This window comes from Caretta caretta, chromosome 1 (assembly GCF_965140235.1).
Source record: "Caretta caretta isolate rCarCar2 chromosome 1, rCarCar1.hap1, whole genome shotgun sequence".
NCBI classification, from domain to species: Eukaryota; Metazoa; Chordata; order Testudines; family Cheloniidae; genus Caretta; species Caretta caretta.
The window spans coordinates 180,998,552-181,023,384 of NC_134206.1; the positions used below are offsets into that span (position 1 = coordinate 180,998,552).

Sequence of the window (24,833 nt, forward strand, 5' to 3'; positions counted from 1 at the left end):
AGAAGTGTGTTAGGAGGATTCCTATCAGATTCTTTTTGAACATTAATTGTCATTGGTACTGCCTATTTGGAGTGTTTTTATTTTTAATCTGTAGCAATTAAGCCAACCCCCCGTATCCTTTCAAGTACAAGACCAGTTTTGAAGAATTGTTAAATCATTTTATTTAAGCCTCTGTACTGTGCACTTAAAATAAAGAATGTAAGGTAGGGGCATGTAGGATCTGGCAAAGAAGCACCTGGAGCAAGATGTCTATAAGATCCCTTCCTAATAAAGTAGAGAAATGAAAAAAGTGACAAAACAAAAGCAACACCACGTTTCTTGTAGACAAAAGAGATGTCTGTTTTCAAGAGCTCTACCTGGAGTCACTATTATAGCAGCTGTACCACCTAACCTCTATCAGTCATAATCTAGAACAGTGCCACTTTCTATTAACTAAGCAATAGAGGAACTAAAATTACTTACACTAGTGTATGTGAGTCACTCAGCTTGCTCCAATGCATTCTGATGACTTAATTAGGTAGATAGTGTAGCACATGTGGTTTTCTAGTCAAGTTCATCACAAAGGCCAGATCATCAAAGCAGAATAGTTATGTGCTCTACAGCTAGATTAAAAATACAGATTTCTTCATTAAGTGTCTTGAAGCTGACTGTGCCTCCTGGTTTGTCACCATCTATTCAGACAATTAAATAAAGCCTCGTGCTGGAAAACCAAAGCTAATAAAAGAACCGTAAATTGAAGTACAGCTGGCAATCTTTTTAGTTATTAAGTACTCAGTGTACACTGTGACAATCTCTAGAAGGCAAGGCACTTGCTGGGATTTTTTTTTTTTTAATATTTGTCCTCTTTCAAGGGATGACATTTCACCAATAGGATTTCCAAACCTTTGTCATCCGCACAAAAAGGCAAAGAATAAACAAAGGTCACCTCTTAAAGCTAAGAAATATGAAACAATCAACAAACTTTGAAAAATTGTTTGTGTCAATCAAAAAAAAAAAGTGAGTAGCAAAATTACTCCTGAAAAAATGATCTTGCATGTGTCAGATAAAGTTCCAGTTTAAAAATGTTATTCCAAGGCAGCAATTAGAGCTACATATTTCTACCTCTGTCAACAGGGCTGACTAGAAAGAGAGAGATCAGTAGGTAGAATATTGAGTTCGGGTCAGTGAGAAAAAAAATCCCAGTTCATCCAACAAAATCTACTATGCAGATGTTTAGAATTTGGTGAATTTTAGCTAACCACTGCATAATATACAAGACATTTATTACATAGCTTATATTTTCTAATGGTATGAAATCATCATCTCTTCTGCTCTTGACCGCAAAGCCAGAATCACATGAATGATGCAGAATGACATATGATGTTTACTTGATGGCACAGATTGCATTGCATTATGGAAAAACATAACGTTCATAATTTAAACCTGGTGACTAAATAACACAGTTCAAATAAATGCAAAATATTTAAAGGTATTTTGTTAAAAATGCTAACAGTCATAACCTGACTATCTTGCAACTAAGAAGGAAACACCCTTTCATGAGAATATTTCTGCAGTCATCATTCACCTATATGCACATATGAAGTACCTAAACAATTAAAACAGCTTCCTTTGTCAATCTCCTACCCTTGCTCCACCTCAATTATTCAATCTTCTAAAAAAAAAAGTTTGTTTTCAGATAAAATTCTCCCTCATAGGTCAAAGCCGGAATATGACTATATTTAGGAATTTGAAAATAATTTATCGGACAACTCTGAGCTGTTTAAGGGGGGAAGGGGGAGGAACCCCACACTTTGCTATTCTATTGTAATCTGGGATGAAATCCTGGCCCCACTAAAATCAAAGGCAAAACTCCTATTGACTTCAATAGGGGCAGGATTTCTCTGACAATTGAATGCTGAATGGTAGAATCTTCAAATTTGACTTGCTTTGTAGGTATTATAGAACCTTGATAAGCTAGCTAAGTTTGAAGAAAATCAGATCAGTACTTTTAAAGTTAGGATACTTGGAACATTAAACTCCTACCACTTTATAAAACAACTTGTAAAGAAGTTTGTTAAAAATGCTTTAGTTTGGGATTATGAAGATGTACCTCACTCAAAAGAGTAAAATTCATGGAAAAACAAAATTGAATACTTTCCAGGTGGAACTTGCCAACAGTACAGCCATATTAAGGTGGCCCTTCTGGAGGTGCTGCTTCTTTCTCCATATTTAAAAGGACCAGCTAGCAGGAAACCATGAGGTGAAAGGATCCTAAGAAAGGGTAATTCCCTATTGGGGAAAAGGAGGATGGACCATCAACTTTCTGAAAGCCAAGGATCTCACTGACAGACACAGTGAGGTTTTCTGAGATGGTCCTTGGTATCCCATGTATTTGAGCTAGTTATATCGTAGTAAAATAAGATGACATTATGTTGGTAAAATAAAAATCCACATCCATTATAGACATTAGGGTCTCCTGCTCTTAAGGTTTATTATCCAAATTGTCACAGGGATGCATTTTCTAACACTCATAATGAGGATTCTCTATTCCACCACCTAACTTGCTCAACATGTAAGCATCACACGATAAAGAGCTCCATCTCAAGGAATTCATAAAGCATTAAGAGGAGGCCTCAGTTACGGTATCTTCACTTGGATGCTTCAGCTCTTTACTACAGATTGGAGAGAGTCACCAGGACAAGAAGTGTACACAGATACAGAGGTAAAGCTATGGTTCAGGCCAAGGGGTAGCCATTTCATTTTTAACCTTCCCTCTCAAAATAAACTCTTACCTTGAACTATTTCATGCTCAAATCTCAGCACTGAGGTAATTTGGAAAGTTTGATAAAAATCTGTTCAGTCATTTTAAAGCCAAGCAAGTGTGAAGTAAGTGTCACTTTTTATAAAACAATTTACAATGTCAATTTCTATAAAAGAGGTAGATAGAGATCTTTTGTCACGGATACATTTTTCAAGATAACCTAGAACACGTATGTGGCTCACACTCACCCCAGTGGGACACATTTCACAGTGTCATATTTTGTTGTTTTGCCTGGCTTCTCCAGAACAAAAGCTATTGTCCAGCCGAAATAATGGACTGGTGTGTCTATTTACACATTATAAAGAAAGTTCCAAAGCAACACTACCTTTTTGAGGGCAATGAAAATCAGAATTACAATTTTTAAAAAAATGTTTCAATTTGCTTAGTTATCGTACGTGTCTGGAGACTTCAACAAAAACTACTCAACGTGCCCTTGGCTTTATTTCCTCCCATTTTTTCTATTGAGGGGGTAGAGGCAAGGGGATTCTCTCTCTCCCTCCTGCCCTCATTAAAAGCTACAGGGAATTCAACTACAAAAATCCACCGGTCATAGGAGCCATTAGAAGCAAGTAGCAATCCACAAAGTCCTGTGTCTCTATGCTGGATGCAGGTAGGAAAGAATGTCATCGGGAACAGTAGTGGTCTGTGCAGCCCCCACAGAGCTTAAACCCCACACAGCAGAAAGTGTTCTGCAGCATCTGAAGGAAAGAAGGAGATTGCCAAGGAACAGGCATCCCTCCTTCCACAACTCCCTGTGGTAAGGGCCAGATGCAAAACCCAGTGAAGTCAATTGGAGTGTTTTCATTGACTTAACGGATTTTGGATCAGGCCCTAAATCTGCAGCTTTTTGATCCCCTCTGGACAAAAACTGATAGTAGCATTTAGCCTTAAATTATTAATAGCCTACTACAATAGGAGGGTTTTTTTTGTCCTTTTTAGATCATTTCAGTGTTTTGTTGTAGCTGTCTTGCTAATGTAATATCTGGTAACTTTAAAACATTTCAGTGACTTAAGTAAAACAAAAACGTAAAGGAGAACAACAAAACACATCATAAAATTAGTAAATATCTGGTTTTCCTAGATCAATGCACTTACAAATGAACAGGTAAAGTTATCCAATTATTAAACAAATACAGCACTTAAGAGAAAAAAAATCACATCTTTGTCATATAATTTTCAAGCCTATGTTCAGTGAAGAGGTGGCATGGCAGAGATCCTATATGCCTCAGGAGACAACCAGAGTGGAATTGAGAGTATATTTTGTGTGCGAATTAGAGGTAAGATGTAATGACACAGGATGAAAGGCTCAGCAGTGATTTTAATAAAGGCAGGAGACAGTACTTCCCTGTGGACTCTATATGCAAAGGAGTAGGACTCAACTAGAATATGTGAAAAGATTCAACAAAAAGCAGGAATACATGTTTCAAAGTTGTGAGATTTCTATTAAAATTCATCTGCATTTTATTGAAGTAGAGAATTCTAACTTCAAGACTAACGTTTCTGTGAGTTTATCACATGCTATTACAACAAAAAATATCTAGAACAATTTCCTCTCTTGTGATATAAAGTACTACAGGATAAAGAACTGAAGGGCTCAATTTAAAAAGTTATTTCCTTTAAAAATAGTTGTACATATTATAAGGCAATTAAAACGGTGTGGTTAGCATTTGTCTAAAAGTAATTTCATTGCTCCTGTTATTTTGAAAGTGTGGTTTGATTTTTATTTCGATATAATGAATAACCCACTTGATTTTGTAATCTCCAGGGTAATGGCAGTTTTAATTGCTATCCTTTATTATGTGCTTTTTAGCAATCCTCAAAGAAGAGCAGTTATCTATGGTTCTAATACTGTTGAAATATGAAGCAGAGTTCCAGAGAAGAATTATTGCTTTTATTCCCCCCCTTTTTTAAATGACAGGGTAAGTTTGTAATTTTCTACCGATCTCTTTCTTCAAATCATTTAAAAAAAAAATCTATAAGATCTGAAGCAAAGCAAAATGAATGGGATGAACTACTAGAAGAAAAATCTTGCTTTTTTTTTGATCCTCTGCGATAATTGCAAATCTGGCCTGCTGCCAGTGAGGCTGAACACGCTATGATGTCTGGCCAAGTAAAGTAATCTCTTGGTTCAGATCTGAAGTCTGATGAAAATTACAAAGCAGTGACAAAATCAAAATGCCACCTGTGATTTTATGCTAAAACTAATTTGATGGAAAGAGCAACACAATGCAAACAGCCTCTTTAACAGAGTCTAAAGTCTAACTAGATTGAAACCAATGTCAATAGATAGAAATTGGTATTGTGAAAATAAGTTGGGCTCTGCAGATGTTCTTTTTAAAACTGGCGGTCTGCGTCTGACAGGTAAATTGCTCTGAAATGATGTTTGAAATCTGAGGTCAAACTTTTTAAGACAAGAATTTTAAACTAATATACTTTTATTCACTTGCTAGACTATGCAATATGTACCAAACAAAAGTAATCTACATTTCTTCATTTCCTCTCCATACACCATATGCACTATAGGTCAAGAAACTTATAAAGAGGTTTTTTTTTTCCCTACTGTCTTTTTTTTTCTCCCACTGAGGGGTCTACATTGGAGTAGGTTGCTATAGAAATAGTTGTCCAACTGCAACAATCTCAGCAATAATCCAGAATTGAATCATTGACCTCTTAAGTTGAAAATGTAAGAAATAATCATGATACATTGCAAGAACTCTGATTAGCTTAAAAGGAGCCAATGTGGTTATTCAGCTCATTCGCTTGTCATTAGTATCTAGAAACAGATTATCTAACAAGGAGTTTGCCTATGTAACCATGTATGGCATAAAAATGAACAAAGGGAAATATTGCAGTTTTGTTGTACTATTATAAATGTTTTTCATAAGGTTAGGTATTTCCTGAGAGATGTTCCCATTTTTAATTTCATTGACTTTGAATCTGGTCCTGCGTGCATTGTGCAGGCACCATAATATCACATGCCTAATATAGTAATATTAGCAATCATATTCAGGATAGAACTGTCAGAACCAGTGTAATTTAGACGTTTATCAGTAAAATAAAATTTAAAAAAGCATCACTATTACTTTGTGAACTGCTGTTGGTGCCATTACTATTTATAGTAAAGTTCAATACCATATGTTTATTTAATTTTATTTATAATGTTGCACATTGAAGAAAAAGAGTATACCAGTAAGAACAGCTTCTAACAATGCAGATGGTCTGAATCTCATTTGCTAGATTTTGCTTCATATTCATTGTCCCATCCAAAATTTAAGGCTTATGTGGAGTATTTAATCAAGTATGACAACACAGGATTTACTGAGCTCTCACAAAATAACAAACTGTATTTTTGTAACTGTGCTAAAGAGTATAGTAGAACCTCAGTTACAAACTGACCAGTCAACCACACACCTCATTTGGAATCGGAAGTACCCAATCAGGCAGTAGCAGAGACAAACAAACAAATAAAAGCAAATGCAGTACAGTACTGTGTTTAAATGTAAACTACTAAAAAATAAAGGGAAAGTTAAAAAAATATTTGACAAGAGAAAGAAAATGGTTGTGTGCTTGTTTCATTTAAATTAAGATGGTTAAAAGCAGCATTTTTCTTTTGCATAGTAGTTTCAAAGCTGTATTAAGTCAATATTCAGTTGTAAACTTTTAAAGAACCACCATAATGTTTTGTTAGGAATTACGAACAAACTCCATTCCCAAGGATGCTTAACTGTTATATATTCTCTTTAGGAGACTTATGCAGCTATCAGAAGAAAATGTTTCTAACGTCATTGAAAACAATGGTAACTAGATGGAGTGCAAGCACAGTGCATTTTGGCAATTAACTTATAGTATATATTTGTATTTCAGCTATTTCATATTTTCAGTATTTTGCTATTTCCTTTCTTCAGTGATGTTTTCTATGGATTTAGTATTCTCCTTGATCTTCAAGTTCATTTTTGCATTTTGTATTTTTTTTTCTTTCCCCACCGCCCCAGCAGTGTTAACAAAGGAATCCTTTACCAAGCCTCCTTAACCTTCTAGTAACTAGATCTTAAAGCCACTCCTTACATATTTTCTTTCATATTCAAAAAGAGCAATTCCATGCCACATAGACCCTAGAGTTCTCACTAAATCCTGAACTTTAGAAACATACGCATGCACAGAGAAGCATTCACACCAACATAAAATAAACTCTGAAGAACAAAGATGCATATAGCTATTCAGAGTAAATTAAAATAAGTAAGTACCTACCTGGAATAAGCTGACCCAGTAACTGGTGGGACCTGGACAGGCTGAGTGCAGCTACAATGACAAAAAAAGGATAATGTTCCCATTTCATGATGTTTCCTTCCTTGCATTACACCAGCTCAGCAGCATTTAAGTGTTATCTGCAACAAAAGTGGAAAGAAGGTAGACTAAGATGACAGTTTATAGTCATTGGCAATTTGGAAGAGCTTTAAAACACTTTTAGCCTAGTACATCTCTGTCAAATTCACGGATTTCAATATAGTTCTTTATTCAAGCACTTTTGATTCTTTGTAATAAGTAGTTGGTTGTAAAATACGAACAAACCTGAATCCCCATACTACAGCAGACCAGGCACCAACAGTGGCAGATGCATTGAAGGAAGGCATGAGAAACCCCATTATAGACAATGTATGATTATTTAATGCTGTTGGCTGGCTGAGCTAACATGTAAACTGTATATGAGAACTTAAGCACATACTTAAAAATCTTTCTGAATTGAGGTTTAAAACAATCCCTGCTCAGGAAAGCACTTAAAACACATGCTTAACTTTAAGCATATACTTAAATCCCTAGAGTAACACATACTGCTTTTCTTAGGTACGGTTTGTTGAATAAGGGCTGTAGGGATCAATCTTGCCAAGGTACTGAGCACTCTGACTGGATTCAGCAAACCATTTCATTATGAAAAGGCAAAACTCTCATTGGCTTCTATGGTGCAGGATCCACTCCTGGTGGAATTCTGTGCTAAAAAAAATTAAGAATTCTGCACACAGTATTTTATGTATTTCTGCATAATTTGTCCATATAACACAATATAATCACACCAGTTTCAATTATTTTGGTAATTTATTATTTCAAAATATCTGTCAGCAAGTATGTCTAACAATAGACAACAAAAAAGATTCCCCCAAGAGTAGAGAGTGAAAGAAACCCCCATGACAACCCAGTTCCTGTTTCTCTGTTACGCTTTTATTAGGTGCCTCAGTCTGGATGTGTCATATGTGCCAGCTGGGCAAATCATGCAGGGAAAATTTGGCCACTCTGGTCTTTTAGTAGATTCTTGGGTTTTTTGCCGTGTCCCCATAGGATTACTATATTTCAGGTTCTCAAAGGACACTACTGCAGGTAGGGTGAGAGGGAAGGGGACCTGGATGGAGGGGTACAGTTAGGGGGTGTGGAGGGAGTATTTAGGAGTGCTGGAGGGGCGCGTGTGTATGTACTGGGAAGAGGTATTTGGTGGATGTTGAAGGCCCCTCCCTGGTCTAGACACCTGAAACCCCTCCTCCCCCAGAGCCCAGCTGCAGGCTCTGCTCCACATAGCTTCATTACTATCCTGCCGGGGTATGCGGTACTTCCTCATCCTTTGCAAGAGCCTATGATCCTATTATTAATGTGTATGCCTATTCCTTTTCTGAATCTTGCTAAACTCTTGGTCTCATGGTCTTGTGGCAATGAGATATCCAGGTTCCTTGATAAAAAGTAATGCTTTCTTACATTTTGGTAAACAGAAAAGCACAAATGACCTTCTCTGTATTGTCCATTCTTTTACATAGTTCAACAAGTCTTCTTCTTTGGCATACCACAGAAGCCCTAATCTTTTAAATCTTTTTTCATAATGAATTCTTTCCTTGCCTCTAATCTTTTTGATGCTGTTCTCAGGACCTTTTCAGTTTTACAATAGCAAATACACAAAGGAAACAAAGATATTTAAAAAAAAATCAGATTTGTAATAACACAATTGGCCTTGAGTGTGAATATCGCACCAAAGCACTGGTTAAAGAAAAAGCTAATACACCCCAAAGTAACTTTAGAGGAATCCCATTATTTGCATAGAAAAATATCACTATATTAAAAAAGCCACACACATGCCATTTAGGCACACAACGGGGAGGAAATTCCTCAGTGCACAATTCTTTCTTGTTTGGTTGATAAATATTCTGTACCAAGTAAGTTTCAGAATAAGAAGGGAGGTTGCATGTTTATAACTTTAGGCAACACTGGTTCAGAAGTACACTTGCTTGCATGGGAGTGCCAAGATTTTCTTATTACCACCCTGTTGGCAGGTGTTAGCTGTTTTTAGGATTCTGTCTCATTGTGTTTGATGAGGCTCCATCCTCAACAAAACGGAGCTAGGAGCTTCCTTCTACGGAGGTATTAGGGGTTAGAACAAAGGTCTTCCCAGGGGAATTCTCCAAATGACCACATGTATGGAGAATTCTTGGGCTAAAAAGTTTTATGTTATTTACCAGTAGAGCCCAAAACTATAGGAATGGGGTAGTTTGCACTAAATAAACCAAGACTTGTTCTCCACTACCTTGCAATTAACACCTGAGCAAAATTAATGAAAAATGCTACCCAATCAGAATGAGCATTCAGGGTGCAAAGCAGTGTAGAATCACATCCATTCTGTGTAGATTCTGAGCAGGGTGGGAACTCCATTCACTTACAGTGCCAATGGTAAGCCACCTGATAATGTTGTTCTACCTCTCCCATTGAAACATTTTTTTATGTTCAAAGCCTGAGATTAACTGAAAAGGAACCAAATAAGTGCAAAACTTGAGTTCTGAATTAGTTGGATCAACTACACTGTAAATTCAATCCAGTATCTGAAAGTCAAACTCTCTTCTCTCTGGTTTGTACATCTTCACCAGGAATAAAAGATGCTGAAACTAAAATTTTAACAACTTTATTGATGTATTAGCCAGAAAAGAATCCAGCTCACTTTCCTATAGTTCACTTGGGTCTCCAGTGTTAAGAGTGTTGAGCTTTGTTCCTCCAAAATTCTGGGGCTCATGGGGAATTAGTCCAGTACTGGCATAAGTTACAGCAGCCCAAAAGGCACCCACAACCCCCTAAAGGGTCATTCTATATGTCAGGAATAGCCAGAGGTGGCCCAGCCATACCCTTTTCCTGAGCGATGCTCCGTGTGCTGAGGAGCAATATGAGAGTAGTGTAGAGATTTTGTTAATCTATTCCACCCAATCTATACCACTTATTCAAGGGTAATTCCGAGATAACCTGTTAAATCACTTACACATATCCACAAATGGATGAAAATATATTTCCACTGACAATTAACATGTAAAGATAGACAAAGCAAGAAAAATACTGCTTAAGAGCTTAGAGAAAAAGTTCAGTGATTTAGACTTTTGAATTAGGTTGGTTACAAATGGACTCATGAATGAACAGTAAAAACAGTCATGACTTGTTGACTTAAGGATCTTTTCCTTGTCATCACATGTCAAAATATACAATTTGTGTTTTCACCATTTATAAAGCTTTAACATTTTGAATCTCAACTCTGTCATTAAATAGTTTTCTGAGTCTCTTCCCCCCTCCAATAATTTCTTGCAACTGTGAAAATGTAAATAATTTAAAATCTAAGAAAATGCTTAAAGTAAACATTGATATCATCTGTCAAAATTATAAAAACAGGTGACTACATCCCATATTCATCATAGTAATGTTATATGATATGATTGTGGCATAATTTTGATGCATTATGTACACAATGGGTCATGTAAGGTGTCATTGGAAAAGTTATGATTTACTGACTATGAATATCCTGCGTGTATACATGTATCATTTTTGTATCTGATATTATAAATATTGACTATGGATCTGTATTTCAAATGAGCTTACTCTGGAAAAAACCCACAGCCAGCCTTTCAGGCACAACAATGAAGAAGCCAGACAGTGCTAATGGTTTATCAACAAAGATAATGGGCTTTAAACATTTCAGCTAGCCTGTAAGTAATGGCTGCTATGACTCTGCAAAGACATGTGACTAGACCACATGGCTCTGAGCTCCATTTGTGTACCAATATTTTTCCACAAACTGGGAATCAGGTTTGAAACAAAGGGTTCCTGCCATATGGAAAAGCTATATAAGACAGGAAGTGGCATCATCTGTTGTTAATCACTCCCCCACAACTCAAAACCTGAGAGAAGCTCCAAAAGAAAAAGGACTTGGAACACGGGTGGGGAGCCCAATCTGCAAAGCAAATGCAGCTTGTGCCTTGAGAATCTGTAAGCCTGATTGTATCACCAGTCAGGGTGAGAAACTGCCAATTCATAGCCAGTCTTTCTAGTATTTTAGGCTTAGTTTGCGGTTTTGTTTATTTACTAGGTAATCTGCTTTGATCTGTCTGCTATCACTTATAGTTACTTAAGAGCTATCTTTCTGTAGTTGTTAAACTTGTTGTTGCTTTATCTAAGCTAGTGTACCTTTGAGTGAAGTGTCTGGGGAAAAATCTCAATTTGGTTAACACAAGCATACCCTTGTGCATCATGTGCATACCCTTCCCACATCAAGGGGAGGACGAACTTTATGAACTTACATTGTACAGATCCCTGTGCAGTGCAAGACTGTACAATCTTGGGTTTATACCCAGCAAGGCTACAGGGTGGAGGAGCTGGGAAATTGGAGGTTGTCTCCTTCCTCTCTTGGAGTAAGGCACTCAGGTAGCTCAGTTTGGGTGTGTGGTGCCACCTGCTGTCATGTTGAGTGACCACAGGGCCTGAAGAGGTTGGGGGGTCACCAATAGAGCAGTGTCAGGAAAGGCCAGCCCAGCTGGGCGATTAAAGGGACACACCGGTTCCCACAGCTCCCAAACTGCACCCGAGAGGTGACAACCCGTCACAAAACGGAAAAAAAAACAAATTTCATGAAGCCTGTTTGTAGGGAGCAGATCCGTTGAGTAAAAATGTACACATTTTAGCTCCACTTTTTTTTTTTAACGTTAACTACAAGTTCAAGGCTGTTCACAACCCCATCCCCTTCTTAAAATTATCTCAAGGGAAGCAGTGGGGGCAAAAGACCTATCTGGCTTTAAGATTAAACTCGATAAGCTTATGGAGGAGATGGTATGATGGGATAACATGATTTTGGTAATTAATTGATCTTTAAATATTCATGGTAAATAAGTCCAATGGCCTGTGATGTTAAATGGGGTAGGAACTAAGTTACTACAGAAAATTCTTTCCTGGGTATCTGGCTGGTGAATCTTGCCCATATGCTCAGGGTTTAGCTGATCGCCACATTTGGGGTCGGGAAGGAATTTTCCTCCAGGGCAGATTGAAGAGGCCCTGGAGGTTTTTCACCTTCCTCTGTAGCATGGGGCATGGGTCACTTGCTGGAGGATTCTCTGCTCCTTGAAGTCTTTAAACCATGATTTGAGGACTTCAATAGCTCAGACATAGGTGAGAGGTTTCTCGCAGGAGTGGGTGAGTGAGATTCTGTGGCCTGTGTTGTGCAGGAGGCCAGACGAGATGATCATAATGGTCCCTTCTGACCTTAGTATCTTGAATCTCGCTCAGTCTACAATCCTAGTCAATCTTAAGCTTGTGTTCTCACTCCATAGCATTTTTTCCTACATCTCACTCACCCTTTTGTGCCCCTTTTCACACCAAGCCCTTTTTTAGCAGGAACTTTTACTTCCTGATCACCAAGTAACACTTCATCTCTTTCAAATCCCTTCTTAAAAATGAGGATTTTTTTTCAAGTATCCCATGCTGACCAAATCAATTCTTTGTTTGAATCTTTTATATCATATATTGCATTATTTCTGAGAGAAGGGCTGTTCCCTTTATGACCAGGGGTGCCATGTTTTAGGCATTTTGCAAGTTGTAAAAAATGTCCACATTTGCTTAATTCTTGTCAATCATTGCCTTTAGTGGGAGCAGGATGGTGCCCAAATGTAAAATGTACCAGTGGAGCTGAAGTAGACAGGAATATCATGCTCAACCAGTAAGTGGGGCTTGTGATCTCTTACTTATGTTAGTTCACTTCTTACTTTTCTGACAATATTGTCAATTCTGGTAGTTACATGCATTTCTTAATCTCAGATTTTTCACTCAAAAAGAAACTATACAAACACAGGCCTACAATCATTACACAGGAAAAAAAAGTGACCTTTCTGTAAGTCACTTTTTCAATCTGCAGAGCCATTATTTTCCATTACTAGCCTCAATCCAATGAATATATATTTAATGAATAGTCAAAGCCTGAAAAATAGCCAGTCCAGCACTGGGAATATTCACTATAATCTTATCTGACGATATTACCAAAAAAACTGAAAAGGTTTTTTTTTTAAAAATATGAATATTTCCAGTTTGCCTCCCTCTTTCTTACATTTGCTCTACCTGCGCTGCTGCTACCATGACAGCCAGCAGCGACAGCAATCCTGTTCCTCCCTTTCACTCCTGCCCTTCCCCCACCTATGGCAGAAGTGCTCGCTCTGGTCCTGCTATCACAACCACAGGCAATACTCATCCTCTCTCTTCTGAGCTGAACACAAAAACATTCCTCCACTTCCCTCCCCACCTTCTCCATCACTGCCATGACAACTAGTCACGGGACTACGCCTACTCCTCAGTCCCTCTCCCACCTGGCTGTACTACCTCCAGCAGAGACCAATTGGTAACGAACAAGTACAAATGTGAAGCCAGCCTCAACTGCATAATGACAGGGACAAGCTACCTGCTTCCCAGTAAACAAGGGTTAATTCCAGCGCAAGATCCCCTTTTGTCTTGCACAAGTTATCAGGGAAAGGGTGATGAGGCTGCTTGGGGGAAGAAAGGGGTAGACTACTTGCCAAGTAGCGCCCCAAACTAAGTCTCATAGGACTGTGATGAACCCCAGGCTGGGGAGTTTTCATGTTTACTTACTGATAGCAGCTGCTTAAAGATAGCACTTTACATTTATCCACCTTTGTGAAGGGCTCTGATAGAGAAATAAATGACGCAGGAAGGGGATTGATCCCCACTGGCTATACTATGTCATCAGAATGATTGAACAGCAAACAAACATTAAAAAGTAAGCCTAATGGTCCCCTCTTCTTTATACCAGTTAAACTCCATTGTCTGCCATGAAATTACTGCTAATTTACACCAGTAAGAGTGAGAAGAAGTTAGGCCCCTTGTGTCATCCACAGGGCATGATGAAGATAAACACTACTTTGTCTACTGCATTATAATCATTAAAGAATCAATGGCAAATTAAACTGCACAAACCCAGAGGGGGAAGAAACAGTGCAGTAAATGCAGAGAAAAAAAATGATTAGAACCTTAAGTGTAGTGCTATTCATCCATATGGCTAATGCAGCAAGCAGCTGCAGAGGTAAAGACATCAGGACAAAAAACAAAAATCAATGCTGATTTTACCCGAGTTACTTTTTTCCTTTCTTTATTTTTTAAATTATTATTGTAGTCTGCCTCAGAGCTAGCAACCAGCCTTTCAAGAGAATAAAATGTATACTTTTACAGCATGCTGAATAGAGAGAGGGCTTCAAAAGATAAGGAAATTAAGGGACTCATAAGATTCATAAGATGATGTAACCTCTTTTCATAAGAGCTGTGAACTTTGGCAAATAAGCTGCTGCATAATACCATCAACCTTATCTACAGAGATAAGAGCCAGTTTTGACATGCTGCCTATTTTAGCTCCAAGACCCAGATGGTATAAATTGGCATAATTTCATTGAAGCCAATGGAGCTACACCAATTTACACCAGCAGAGTAACTGGCCCGTGGAGTAGCAATTCATGTGTACTCCCCAATGGTGGCGGGCAGGGGAAGGGAGAACTATTAAGCCTTCTAATATCCAGTGAAACTTACTAGACTTTCAATCATTTCATTTCAGCATTTGATGAAAATTAGTGGGACTCAGGGTATCAGGTAATCTCAGTTTAAACTAACACTATTTCTGGACTTGTTCTTCCTGTACAGTACCATCTTGAAAGTTATACAACACAAAATGAATCACCATACTGTACTACTTTAAAACTTAATTCTTGCCTTGGATAGGCTTGATTTATTTTAGAGTTCTAGAGACATAGAAGAAAACATCTCTGTGCGTTGACTCAGTTCTCTCTCTTCAAGGGCCAGGTATGATACATGGTTAATATCATTTTGAAAAAGAAATGCAACAAGATCCTCAGCTGATATAAACTGGTAGTTTCATTGATATGAAGGTAGCTACACTGATTTTACATCAGCTGAGGATCTGGTCCAGGATTTCTTGGGGGATATTTTCAGCATGCAATTCTTGGAAGCAGACACATGGCACCTATTAAAGTTCACTTCATTGCCCCTTCAAATTGCACTGAAAATATTTTCCTATTTTATGACTAGCATAAGAATTCCTATAGCAGCACTCCAGTTGGAATCTAAGATTATATGAATTTATGTTTCACTTTGGAAACCAGTTAAATGCTCTTGTAGTAGAAGTTAGCAATGAAAATAATAGAGGGGGGAAAATTCTTATGAAACTCCATTCATTTTTATTTTTAGAAATCTCTTCCCATTGTTTTGATGTGGTGACCACACTGTTTAAATTAATTATAGCTTTCGTAGCTTCACTAGATCAAGTGGGTTGCTTCTCTATTTGGCATATTTGTTCACTTAGTGGCGGCCCAAAAACCTCTGTTAATGACTCACTTTGGATTGTAGACCTACCCTATCGCAGAATGGGACATACCCTAGCCAGCTTTAATCTAGGTAGCTCAAGCTACCAGAGTAGTGAAGCTACGACAGCACAGGCTTCAATAAGGGATAGTCACCCAAATAATTATCCAGGTTTCTGGACAGGCTCATGCAGCCTATATCGCTGTTACTTCACTGCTCCAGTAACAGCTAGATGGACTGAACACATATTGTATACAGAATTCAAAGAAAGAAGAGAGACTGCTGTAATAATCTGATTATTGAGCAGCATTTGCAGATGGAATAGTCCTAAATTATGACATGCAGTATTGTAGATTGCCTGATCTCATCATAGGTCCTGGTGAATTAATCCTGATAAAATTAGGTATAACATTTGCGAGTTTAACATGCAAAAAATGTTCACAGAAGATTATAGTATTGCATTAGATTAGAAGGCAGCTTTTGTTGGCTATTTGAACATAAGATACCCAAAAGAGGCAACAGACACTTTGCAAGAGTCACTATAAGTGAATCAATTGGACAAAACCCTACTCAAGTACAGATGATGAGTGGGGAAGCATTGTCTGAATCTATAATTTGTTCTATATTAATTCTTGTTGAAATATTTCTTACATGGGAAAACATGGGGAAAGTGGAGGGAAGATATGAAGGTCTTCTATGGTCTCTTTAGAAGGCGAGTAAGAAGTCAACCAGGAGAGGTCCTAAGCAGAAGTTCTACAGTGCAGCAGAGAGGGGAGGGTGAGGAGGAGGGGTTTTAGGAACAATTCTATTTTCTTTAGTCCAATCAAGTTCAACTGGAGAATAAAATTACGCTTCCTGTGATTCTTTATCAGAGTAGGAAGATAGTCCTCTGCTCCATCCCTCCCACTTCTGGCTCTGACCCAAAATTCTATGGAACACTGAACTTTTAGGAATAGAGGAGATGGACTTCCATACAGCCCTAGGGAGGAAGTGGTCATGATTCCATAAAGGTGGCCTTTGCCCCATTTCACACTCACCAGGAGAGTTCCTCAGGAAAAGATTACCCCCTTCAGTTGCATAAACAGAGGAGGCAGTTGAGATACCAGTGTTCTGACACAAAGGCACCAATCAGTTTTATAACTAAATCTGGAATGGCACTGATTCTATGGAGAAGTGATAAAAGTGCCTATATTTATTATAAGCAGAGCTGGTAGTACCAGCTATGGATAAGGTTTCCTGACATTTTCCATTACAAGATCCTATTTTCAGTTCCTTGTCGCTTTGCCAAACTTTAACACGTGGTAGCTAGACTATAGTAAAGTAACTTTGAAATTCTCTGACACTAAACCGAAATGTGCAATGCTGTTAAGCATCAAGTACTACACTTGACTGCTCCGTGCTTGAAAGAAAGCAACAAGTTTTCATCACCACCAGTGTTATTTCTTCCATTCTTTTCAAAAGTCAAGGCTTGTCTACACTACAAAATTAAGTTGACTTTATCTAATTTGACCTTGAGCCTCTGAATTAAGTCAATTGTGTGTGGCCACATCATGCTCATTGTCTCGATGGAGTGCATCCTCGCTAGCAGTGCATCTTGGGTTGCAATCCCAAAGTGCAACTTGCCGCAATGTGTTTTGGAAATTTGTGCAATGCCTCATGGGACAAAAACATTGTCACAGGGGAGAATGGGAACATTGCATCGGCATCCAACCCCGTGGTTTTCACGCCTTAAAACCACTGCGTGTACGCCGTAATCCCAGAAGCATGGAGCCTGCTCAGTTGTGCACTCTTGCTGTGAGGATCTCAAACACCTTGCACTTTCTCCTGCAGTATTTCCAGAGCCAAAGTAGGGTCCGCCGTGCAGAACATAGCGATTTCATGCAAGCAGCCCTGCTGCAAGCCATTCAAAAAACAAAACAAAAAAAAAATCAATTCACAGTTGCTGCTGGCAGTCAGAGAGCAGCTGCACTCTGTTGAGCGCCGTTTCTGGTGAAATAAGCACTGACCTGAAAATTGATGCAGTCCCACCAGTATAGGATGATAGTATAGTATAGTCCCACTGCAGTATAGTGCAGTGGCTGCAGAACTTTCAAATGCTTTCCCCTGCCCTGCAGTTCAGCAACACAAGAATGAGAGCTGCTCTGACCATGGAGAAGCAAGTGGCACTCGCTATTTGGATGCTTGCAACACCAGACAGTTACCAGTCAGTGGGGAATCAAATTGGAATAGGTAAATCAATCATGGGAGCTGCTGTGCTCCAAGCGTGCAGGGCCATTAATCGACTTCTGCTATGAAGGGTAGTGATTCTGGGAAATGCGCAGGACATAGTGGATGGTTATGCCCCAATGAGGTTTCCTAGTGGGGCAATAGATAGCACCCATATCCCCATCTTGGCACCGGACCACCTTGCCAAATAGCCAACCACATAAACCAAAAGGGATACTTTTCAATGGTATTGCAAGCCCTGGTGGATTACAGAGTGTTTCATCAACATAGCATGGTCGGGAAAGGTTCATGACTCAGGTCTGTTCAAAAAGCTGCAATCCACAACTTTCTTTCCAGACTGCAAAATAAACATTGGTATCATTGAGATGCCTATAGTTATCCTGGGGGACTCAGCCTACCTCTTGCTCCTATGGCTCATGAAGCCATACACCAGCCGTCTGGACACCAACAGTAAGGAATGGTTCAACTATAGGCTCAGCAAGTGCTGAATGGTGGTTGAATGTGCCTTTGGTCATTTGAAAGGGCGCTGCAGAAGTTTACTAACAAGTCTGGACCTTAGTGAAGAGAACGTCCCATGGTTATAGCTTCCTGCTGTGTGCTCCATAATATTTGTGAAAAAAAGGGGCAGTCAATTTTGAGCAGCCAGACACCAGGGCAATAAGAAGAGCACAGCAAGGGGCGCTGCATATCTGTGGGCCTTTGCAAAGCTGTTTCAGTAATGAGGCACAGTAATGTGAGCTGCTTGTCTGCATTGTGCTTTCCGAAACCTTCACCTGCCTTGTATCATGGTCCCTGTAAAGCCAACCCCCCACCCAAGCCCACTGCATCTACTCAAAGAACATTTACTTCTCAAATCTATTTACTTTATTTAACAAACATAGGTAAAGAAGGAGAACAGAATAAAAGGTAACCTTGGGGAAAAGGGGTTGTAAAGTTGGAACGGGAGAAACATTTTCAGCTGTGTTACATAACACTGCATTCCAGACCATCAAAGGTCTGAATGGACATCTTCTGTTCCTTGTACCCTCCCCCTGAGTTAAGTGAAAGGGATAATGAACTTTTTGCCCATGCCTCAGGGAATGTTTTAGGGAGGGTGATTCTGCACCAGGTGATGCTGGCTGGCTGTCCACCAGGGTCTGCAGAGGGACTCTACTCTTCTGCTTCTGTTCCTGCAGTTCAACCAGATGCTCAACATGCCTGCTTAATCCCTCATAATCCAAAGCATATCATCCTGCGCCATACACTCTTGCCCATTGGAAGCTTTCCTGCTCTCCATGTCTAACTTCTTGGACAGTGAAATCCTCCACGCTCGCAGCTCTGTGTCAGCTGTCCCAGAGGCATTCATTATCTCCGTGAACATGTCCTCCCGCGTTCTCTTTCTCCTACTAATCAGTGAAAATCTGCTTTCAGATGTTGGTGACATGCTGAAGGACAAATTTCCAGATCTCAGTCATGGGAAAAAATAAAGGAGACATTGTACATTAATAAAATGTTTCCATAGCAAGGCTGTTTTCATAAAGAAAACAGATTATACTAGGTGCAAGCCATAACATAATCAGAATCCATAACTGTTCACTCTGCCGTTTTGCTGCTCCAGCCATGGTGAGTATGCCCTCCTGGTGACCACACTTTTAATGATGTTTATGGCAGGCTCATTTCGGGAGCAGAATCAAACAATGGCCCTTCTCCATAGCACCACAGGAAGCAGTTTACGAGAGGGGCGGAGGGGGGAGTTTTCACTCCTAAATTGTGGAATCTCTCATGTGGGGCCCTAGTCCCCTATCAGCCACTTTTAAGTACTTGCCGACCCATGTTGAGCACAGTAAAGGCAGATTAGCGGCTGCGTGGTTTGGTGATCCAGATGTGTGGCGGGGGTGGCGGGGGGTCTACATGCCATTTTAAAGAGCACTTTTAATGAAAAACTTCCCCCATTTCCCCTAGGCGATTCTATGTGGTATCAGTCTCCTGAGGGTAACAGAAGCGGAAAGGAAGGAGATGCAGCAAGCATCTGAGTTGAGACCTGGTCCTTATGCTGCTATGCTGTGTACCACAATGATGCCAACAGAATTAATTGAGGAGTTGCATGGGAAAGCGTCCTACCATGGTGGAAGAAATATGGCTGCCCTGCCCAGAAACCTTCTGCAAAGGGCCTCCAGGAAAGTTTCCCAGAGATATCCATGGAGGATTCCCAGGCTATCCCAGTCCCCATAAACAGTCTTTCTCCAGAGGCCACCCTCTGCGTAGCTTGAGTGGCCTCTTGTAAGCAGAAAACCACAGCACCTCACTTTTTCCTCACAGTAAACATGCAATACCACTGAATGTGTATGCCCGCTAAAGTTTAACTGGACTTTCATTGTAATTGTATACTCACCAGAGGTGCCTTCCCCAGCATCACAGTTGGCCACCGTGATGTTCTGCAACCCACAGGGCTCCAGGGTTAAAAATACTTCCTGGCTCTCGGGGAGAGCGGATCCACTGCTCGCCTGTCTCCCATTCTCCTCCTCCTCAGGAGCGAGGCTGGAGCGCGTTTGGGGCGTGTAGTCTCCATGATCAGCTGTGCTCAAGCTGGCATGCTCCCAGTGCTGATCAAAATAGGAAATCAAAAATTCCTGGGGCTTTAGCAGGGGAGGGGCATAGGGAGGAGCCTGTGTACCTGGCTGCAGTGCAGCACAGTTGAGAATGATCTCCAGAGCAGTCACAGATGAGCATTGTGGGACACCACCTGATGGTCAATTAAGTCAAATTACAGAATGCTGCATCTGCACTACCTCGCAGTCAACCCATGAAAATCGAATTAAGCACTGTGCCCAAGGGTGCAAGTAACTTAAGGGACTTACCAGTACTCAGGGTGGCCGGGGTCCTGAGCAAGGTGTGTCAGGGGGTGGCTTAACCAGAAGGGGCAGGGATGGGGCTAGACTCCCCCAGCCAGCTCGCCCTTCAGCACAGCCTGGCAGCGATTTAAAGGGCCCGGGGCTCCTGGCCACTGCCTCCGCTACCCTGGGCCTCCAGCGGGGATTTAAAGGGCCCAGGGCACCGCCTGCTGGAGGGGTAGTGGCAGCCGGGAGCCCCAGGCTCTTTACATCATCGCTGCCGGTATGGTTGGCTGTGTACTGGCTCTTACCGGTACACCGTACCATACCAGACTGCCTTACTTTCACCTCTGGCTATGCCTCTGGCAGAGGCGCATTATAGAAGTGAACATTAGAGGCGATTTAGGTCAGCGTAAAGGACCCAGTATTGTGGACACATACATTAACAGGTCAACTTAAGGTGGCTTCCTTCGATCTAACTTTTTAGTATAGACCAAGACTCAAAAGAATTACCAGAACAAACTGAAGAAAAGTAAAGCTCCCTTCAGTATGGAATTATTGCATAATGCAATTAGAAGGGGATAATAAACAGTATCTTAATCCTGCCACACCAAAGGATTCTTTCCTCTCATTTAATTTGCAATGAGATTTGTGTAAGAGTAAGAACCTTCTTTTTTCAAGTGGATAAGGTGTTTTGAGAATGAAGTATCATCTGTTTAAGTAACATAGTTCACATAGTTTGAATCCTGCTGATAGCTATGTTTTTGAAGAACTTGCCCCTCACTACAAATATGTAGTTTCATTTCAACATAAACCACTGAAAACCTGGAGTCTAATCCTGCTCCAATTTAAGTTAGTTATCAACTCCCATTAACTGCAATGACAGTTGGATCAGACATTTAGTTTTTGATGAACAGCTCTTATGTAATGGGCTAGATATATATTGTTATGAGCTGGGTAAAACCTTGCAAGTGTCTCTAGCTGAGGATTCAAAACGGACACCCAAAATCACCAGTCACTTCTGAAAATCTTAGCTAAGATTCTTGGAAAGAAAACATATTTTTGATATTTCCTAATAGAAAGTTAAAACTGGGACAAAACCCCATCACCTATTTATTATTAATTCATGAATAATCCCCCATAGAGACCAAAATATTAAATTTACATTGCAGGAATTATTCTTAAGAATTCCTGTCACTGTTAGAAAGCTATTAGCTTGTGAATATTGGACAAAGTAAAGTGCTTATGGTTAAAAGTACTTCCAAATACAGAGCCAGATGGATAACGAAACATCATCTTATCACTGCAGAACTAAAGAGAAGAAAGTCCAGTCACTGAAAGGTTAAAAAAAAAAATCACTTTGACTGCATTTTGACTCCTGTTATATAGGATATAAAAAGGCGAGGGTTTTTCAAAGGCATTTAGCTTTAAACAGTCACAGCACCTTTGAATGTCCTCAGCAGGACCAGAAAGGGGGAATTCAATTTTCAAAGATAATTGTGTCAGATAACTGTCTCAGCCCTTTTCAGAACAATCTGATAAATACCTAATTACCAGCCAAGTGATTTCAGAGCCACACAGCTGGGCTTGAGAGAAGGCTACAGGGAATGACAAGGTCCCCTAAAGCTATCAATAGTTAAGCCAGTAGGATTGTGAATTACTTCATGTATTCAGCTGATGCAGTGCATGGAACGTCTGAAGAAAACAAAATATTAATAAAAGGTTGAAATTTCAAACAACGTTTGTTTGCAAACAAGACTGATTAGTACAATTACTTTCCAAAGTCTACAGTATGAAATACTTTGAAAGTATACTACAGTTTTCAAAACTGGACCAAGTGTACATGGCTTCATTCTAATTCAGTTACTACTTTATTTCTGTGCACCTTGAATAATATCCATTTCCAGTTATAACTCTCCCCTCAGAAAGTTTTATAATCAACATCACAGCCTAGTTGTACACTTAAAACTTAATTCTAGATTTAGAGTTATTACCATTCCCAGGGAGGTTCCCAATTTTAAGTATAATGAATATTGCAGGTATCAGCTGATTGGGGAATACCACTGGAAGCAGTAATCCTTTTTTTTTCTCCAAAGTGTACTCACAGGCCATGAATCAAGAAATTATTGGAAAATCTCATGGGGAAACTGTGTTTGTAAAGCAGTCACTTCTCAAATAAAACCCCATATTATCCAAAAGTTAAATTACAATCTTTTATTCAAAATATACTTTTTATATAGTATCTTTGGTGCTGAAAAATCCATCCAGACACAAACTGTGGGTCAATCCTTTAATCTTGCTGCACCCAAAATTCCCATTGATTTTAATGGCTCTTTTGTGCATGGAGGATTGACAGAAGTGAGCCAATAATACACATATTGAATGGAGGCAGAGAGGGCATAATACATTACATTAAGAATGCAGAGTTAAGTGTCAGAGAAGAAACAGTAAAGTTAATGGTAAGGTTCCAACAATATTAAACTGAACAAGTTACATATCTCACATGTTTTACGGAAGTTCTTTAACAGAACAAACAAATATATTAAGCAACATTCCTAATGCTATTTTCAATTGGACACAGGCTGACTCAAGTGCTCCCATTGAAGTCATTTGGAAATTTTACCATTGACTTCATTTGGCAGTGGAGTTAGGTCAGTGTTGAGTGTTTTTGAAAATATCACCCTCATCCAAAAGCAAGGATACAAAACACTAGATGTGATATAGCTTAGTCAACGTTGCTAATGTAAACCTGGCGCATTTATGCTATGTGAGCCAGATTGCCATCTTTTGTGGAAGAGGGTACAGGGAAAAGTCTGTTAAATTTTCCTCATAGAATTTTCCTTGAGCTCCATGCTTGGAGGCCACATCACCTCCAAATTATTTGGACCCACAGGGCTGGGAAGCCTTTTCTGAGCTCTGTCAGGGACTGGCCTTGTAGACGCTTCTTGACAAAGTTGATTGCATCATCTGCCTTTGCTCAGCAGTATAGTTTCAGCAGAAGCTGTACTGCCATTGGTTGGCTCACCTATGAGCTATGGAGTTGTATGTGCTGAGGTAATTCTGAGGGAAGTAATACAACGTTAAGCACTATTACCTCACCTTAAGATTTCAAACAAAATTCTAAGAGAAGAGCAAGGGGTGGTGCTGAGAAAATGTGCCCTCTCCAATACAAGTCTAACTTGCATGGACTAAACCCTAAATGGCTACATTTAGATTCCACAGAGTCTATGGAGTTTAGGTTGGTTTTTACCACTTAACAATTATTTTACAAGGGTTTGGGATTAAATTAAACCTTTTGTTCTGATATCACTATAATAAACTGGGTATTAAACCAAGAGAAGGTCATCTTGAAGAAAATCTATCCCTCATGGAAATGTTGCTAATAGTGACAGTATTTGTAATAAATGAACTTCCTCCAAAATAAGAATAAGTCCTAGAATAAGACCTGTTGTGAATTTCTTCTTTGGATAAAGTAGCATTGTGGTAACATGGAAAAATCAGCTATCCTTGTCTATTAGTTTCTGTTCAGCTTCCAACCTATCAGTTAGAGATGAGCAAGCTTTGGATACAACACTGGGTCCTTGCCAAGTAGGCCCTTTCCCACAGGGGAACAGATTGTTGGTGCTGTAGAATGGTCTGGCAAATGTGAGAGAGACTCATTGCCTCCTTAGCCAGTAACTGGCAATAGGTATCTTCTTGAGACAGCATTGCAAGCCATTGCTTGTATGGATTCATAAGACTTTGTGCATAAGAATGAGAGAGGTATCCAGAGCAAGACTTCTTAAATATGGATATTAAATGTTTGACCTTTGAAAAGGTCCTCTCTCCAGGCCAGAATTCCTTTGGCAAAGCATGTCAATACTACTGATGCCTTGAAAAGGAGGCTGCCATATCTTTGAAATATCACTCCAAAAAGAACTTCAATTTACTGACACTAAGGATGGGAAGGGCCAATGAACACATCCTCCTGTAAAGGACAACTTTTCCTTGGGTGCAGGCTCCATCATATTGAGCCTGGTAGCAGCTTTGCCTGTGTCACTTGAGATGGAGGGGTACTGTTCCTGCTTAGCACTCCCCACATTTTCAAGCTGGAGGGCATGACACTTCATGAAGGTAGCCACTGCAGCAGCATCCTAAGGAGATGTGTGTGTGACCCCGCAAGTGGAGCTATCCTGTAGTGATACATTTGGGCAGAGAGTTAGAAACAGTGAGGAGGGAGACAAAAAGTTCATTGAAGAATAAAGCGTTAGAGCAAAATGAAGGTCTCACAGGCCTTTCCTGGGGAAAGACTTAGCCCTGAGGAGGAGAGGAAAGGTTTATTTTCTGCCCTCAATAAGCAGGGAGAT

General features: G+C 39.7%; 1 protein-coding gene across 3 annotated transcripts in view; it reads right to left on the reverse strand.

Annotated features, from left to right (window-relative positions):
• Positions 1–24,833, reverse strand: part of ROBO1 (roundabout guidance receptor 1) — a 1,030,664-nt gene that overhangs the window by 873,093 nt on the left and 132,738 nt on the right. For all 3 annotated transcript variants that reach the window (XM_075117735.1, XM_075117733.1, XM_048868853.2), the window contains exon 2: positions 7,049–7,185. In XM_075117735.1, the coding sequence (XP_074973836.1) occupies positions 7,049–7,136 (88 nt within the window). In that variant the 5' untranslated portion in view covers positions 7,137–7,185. The remainder of the gene's footprint in view (positions 1–7,048; positions 7,186–24,833) is intronic.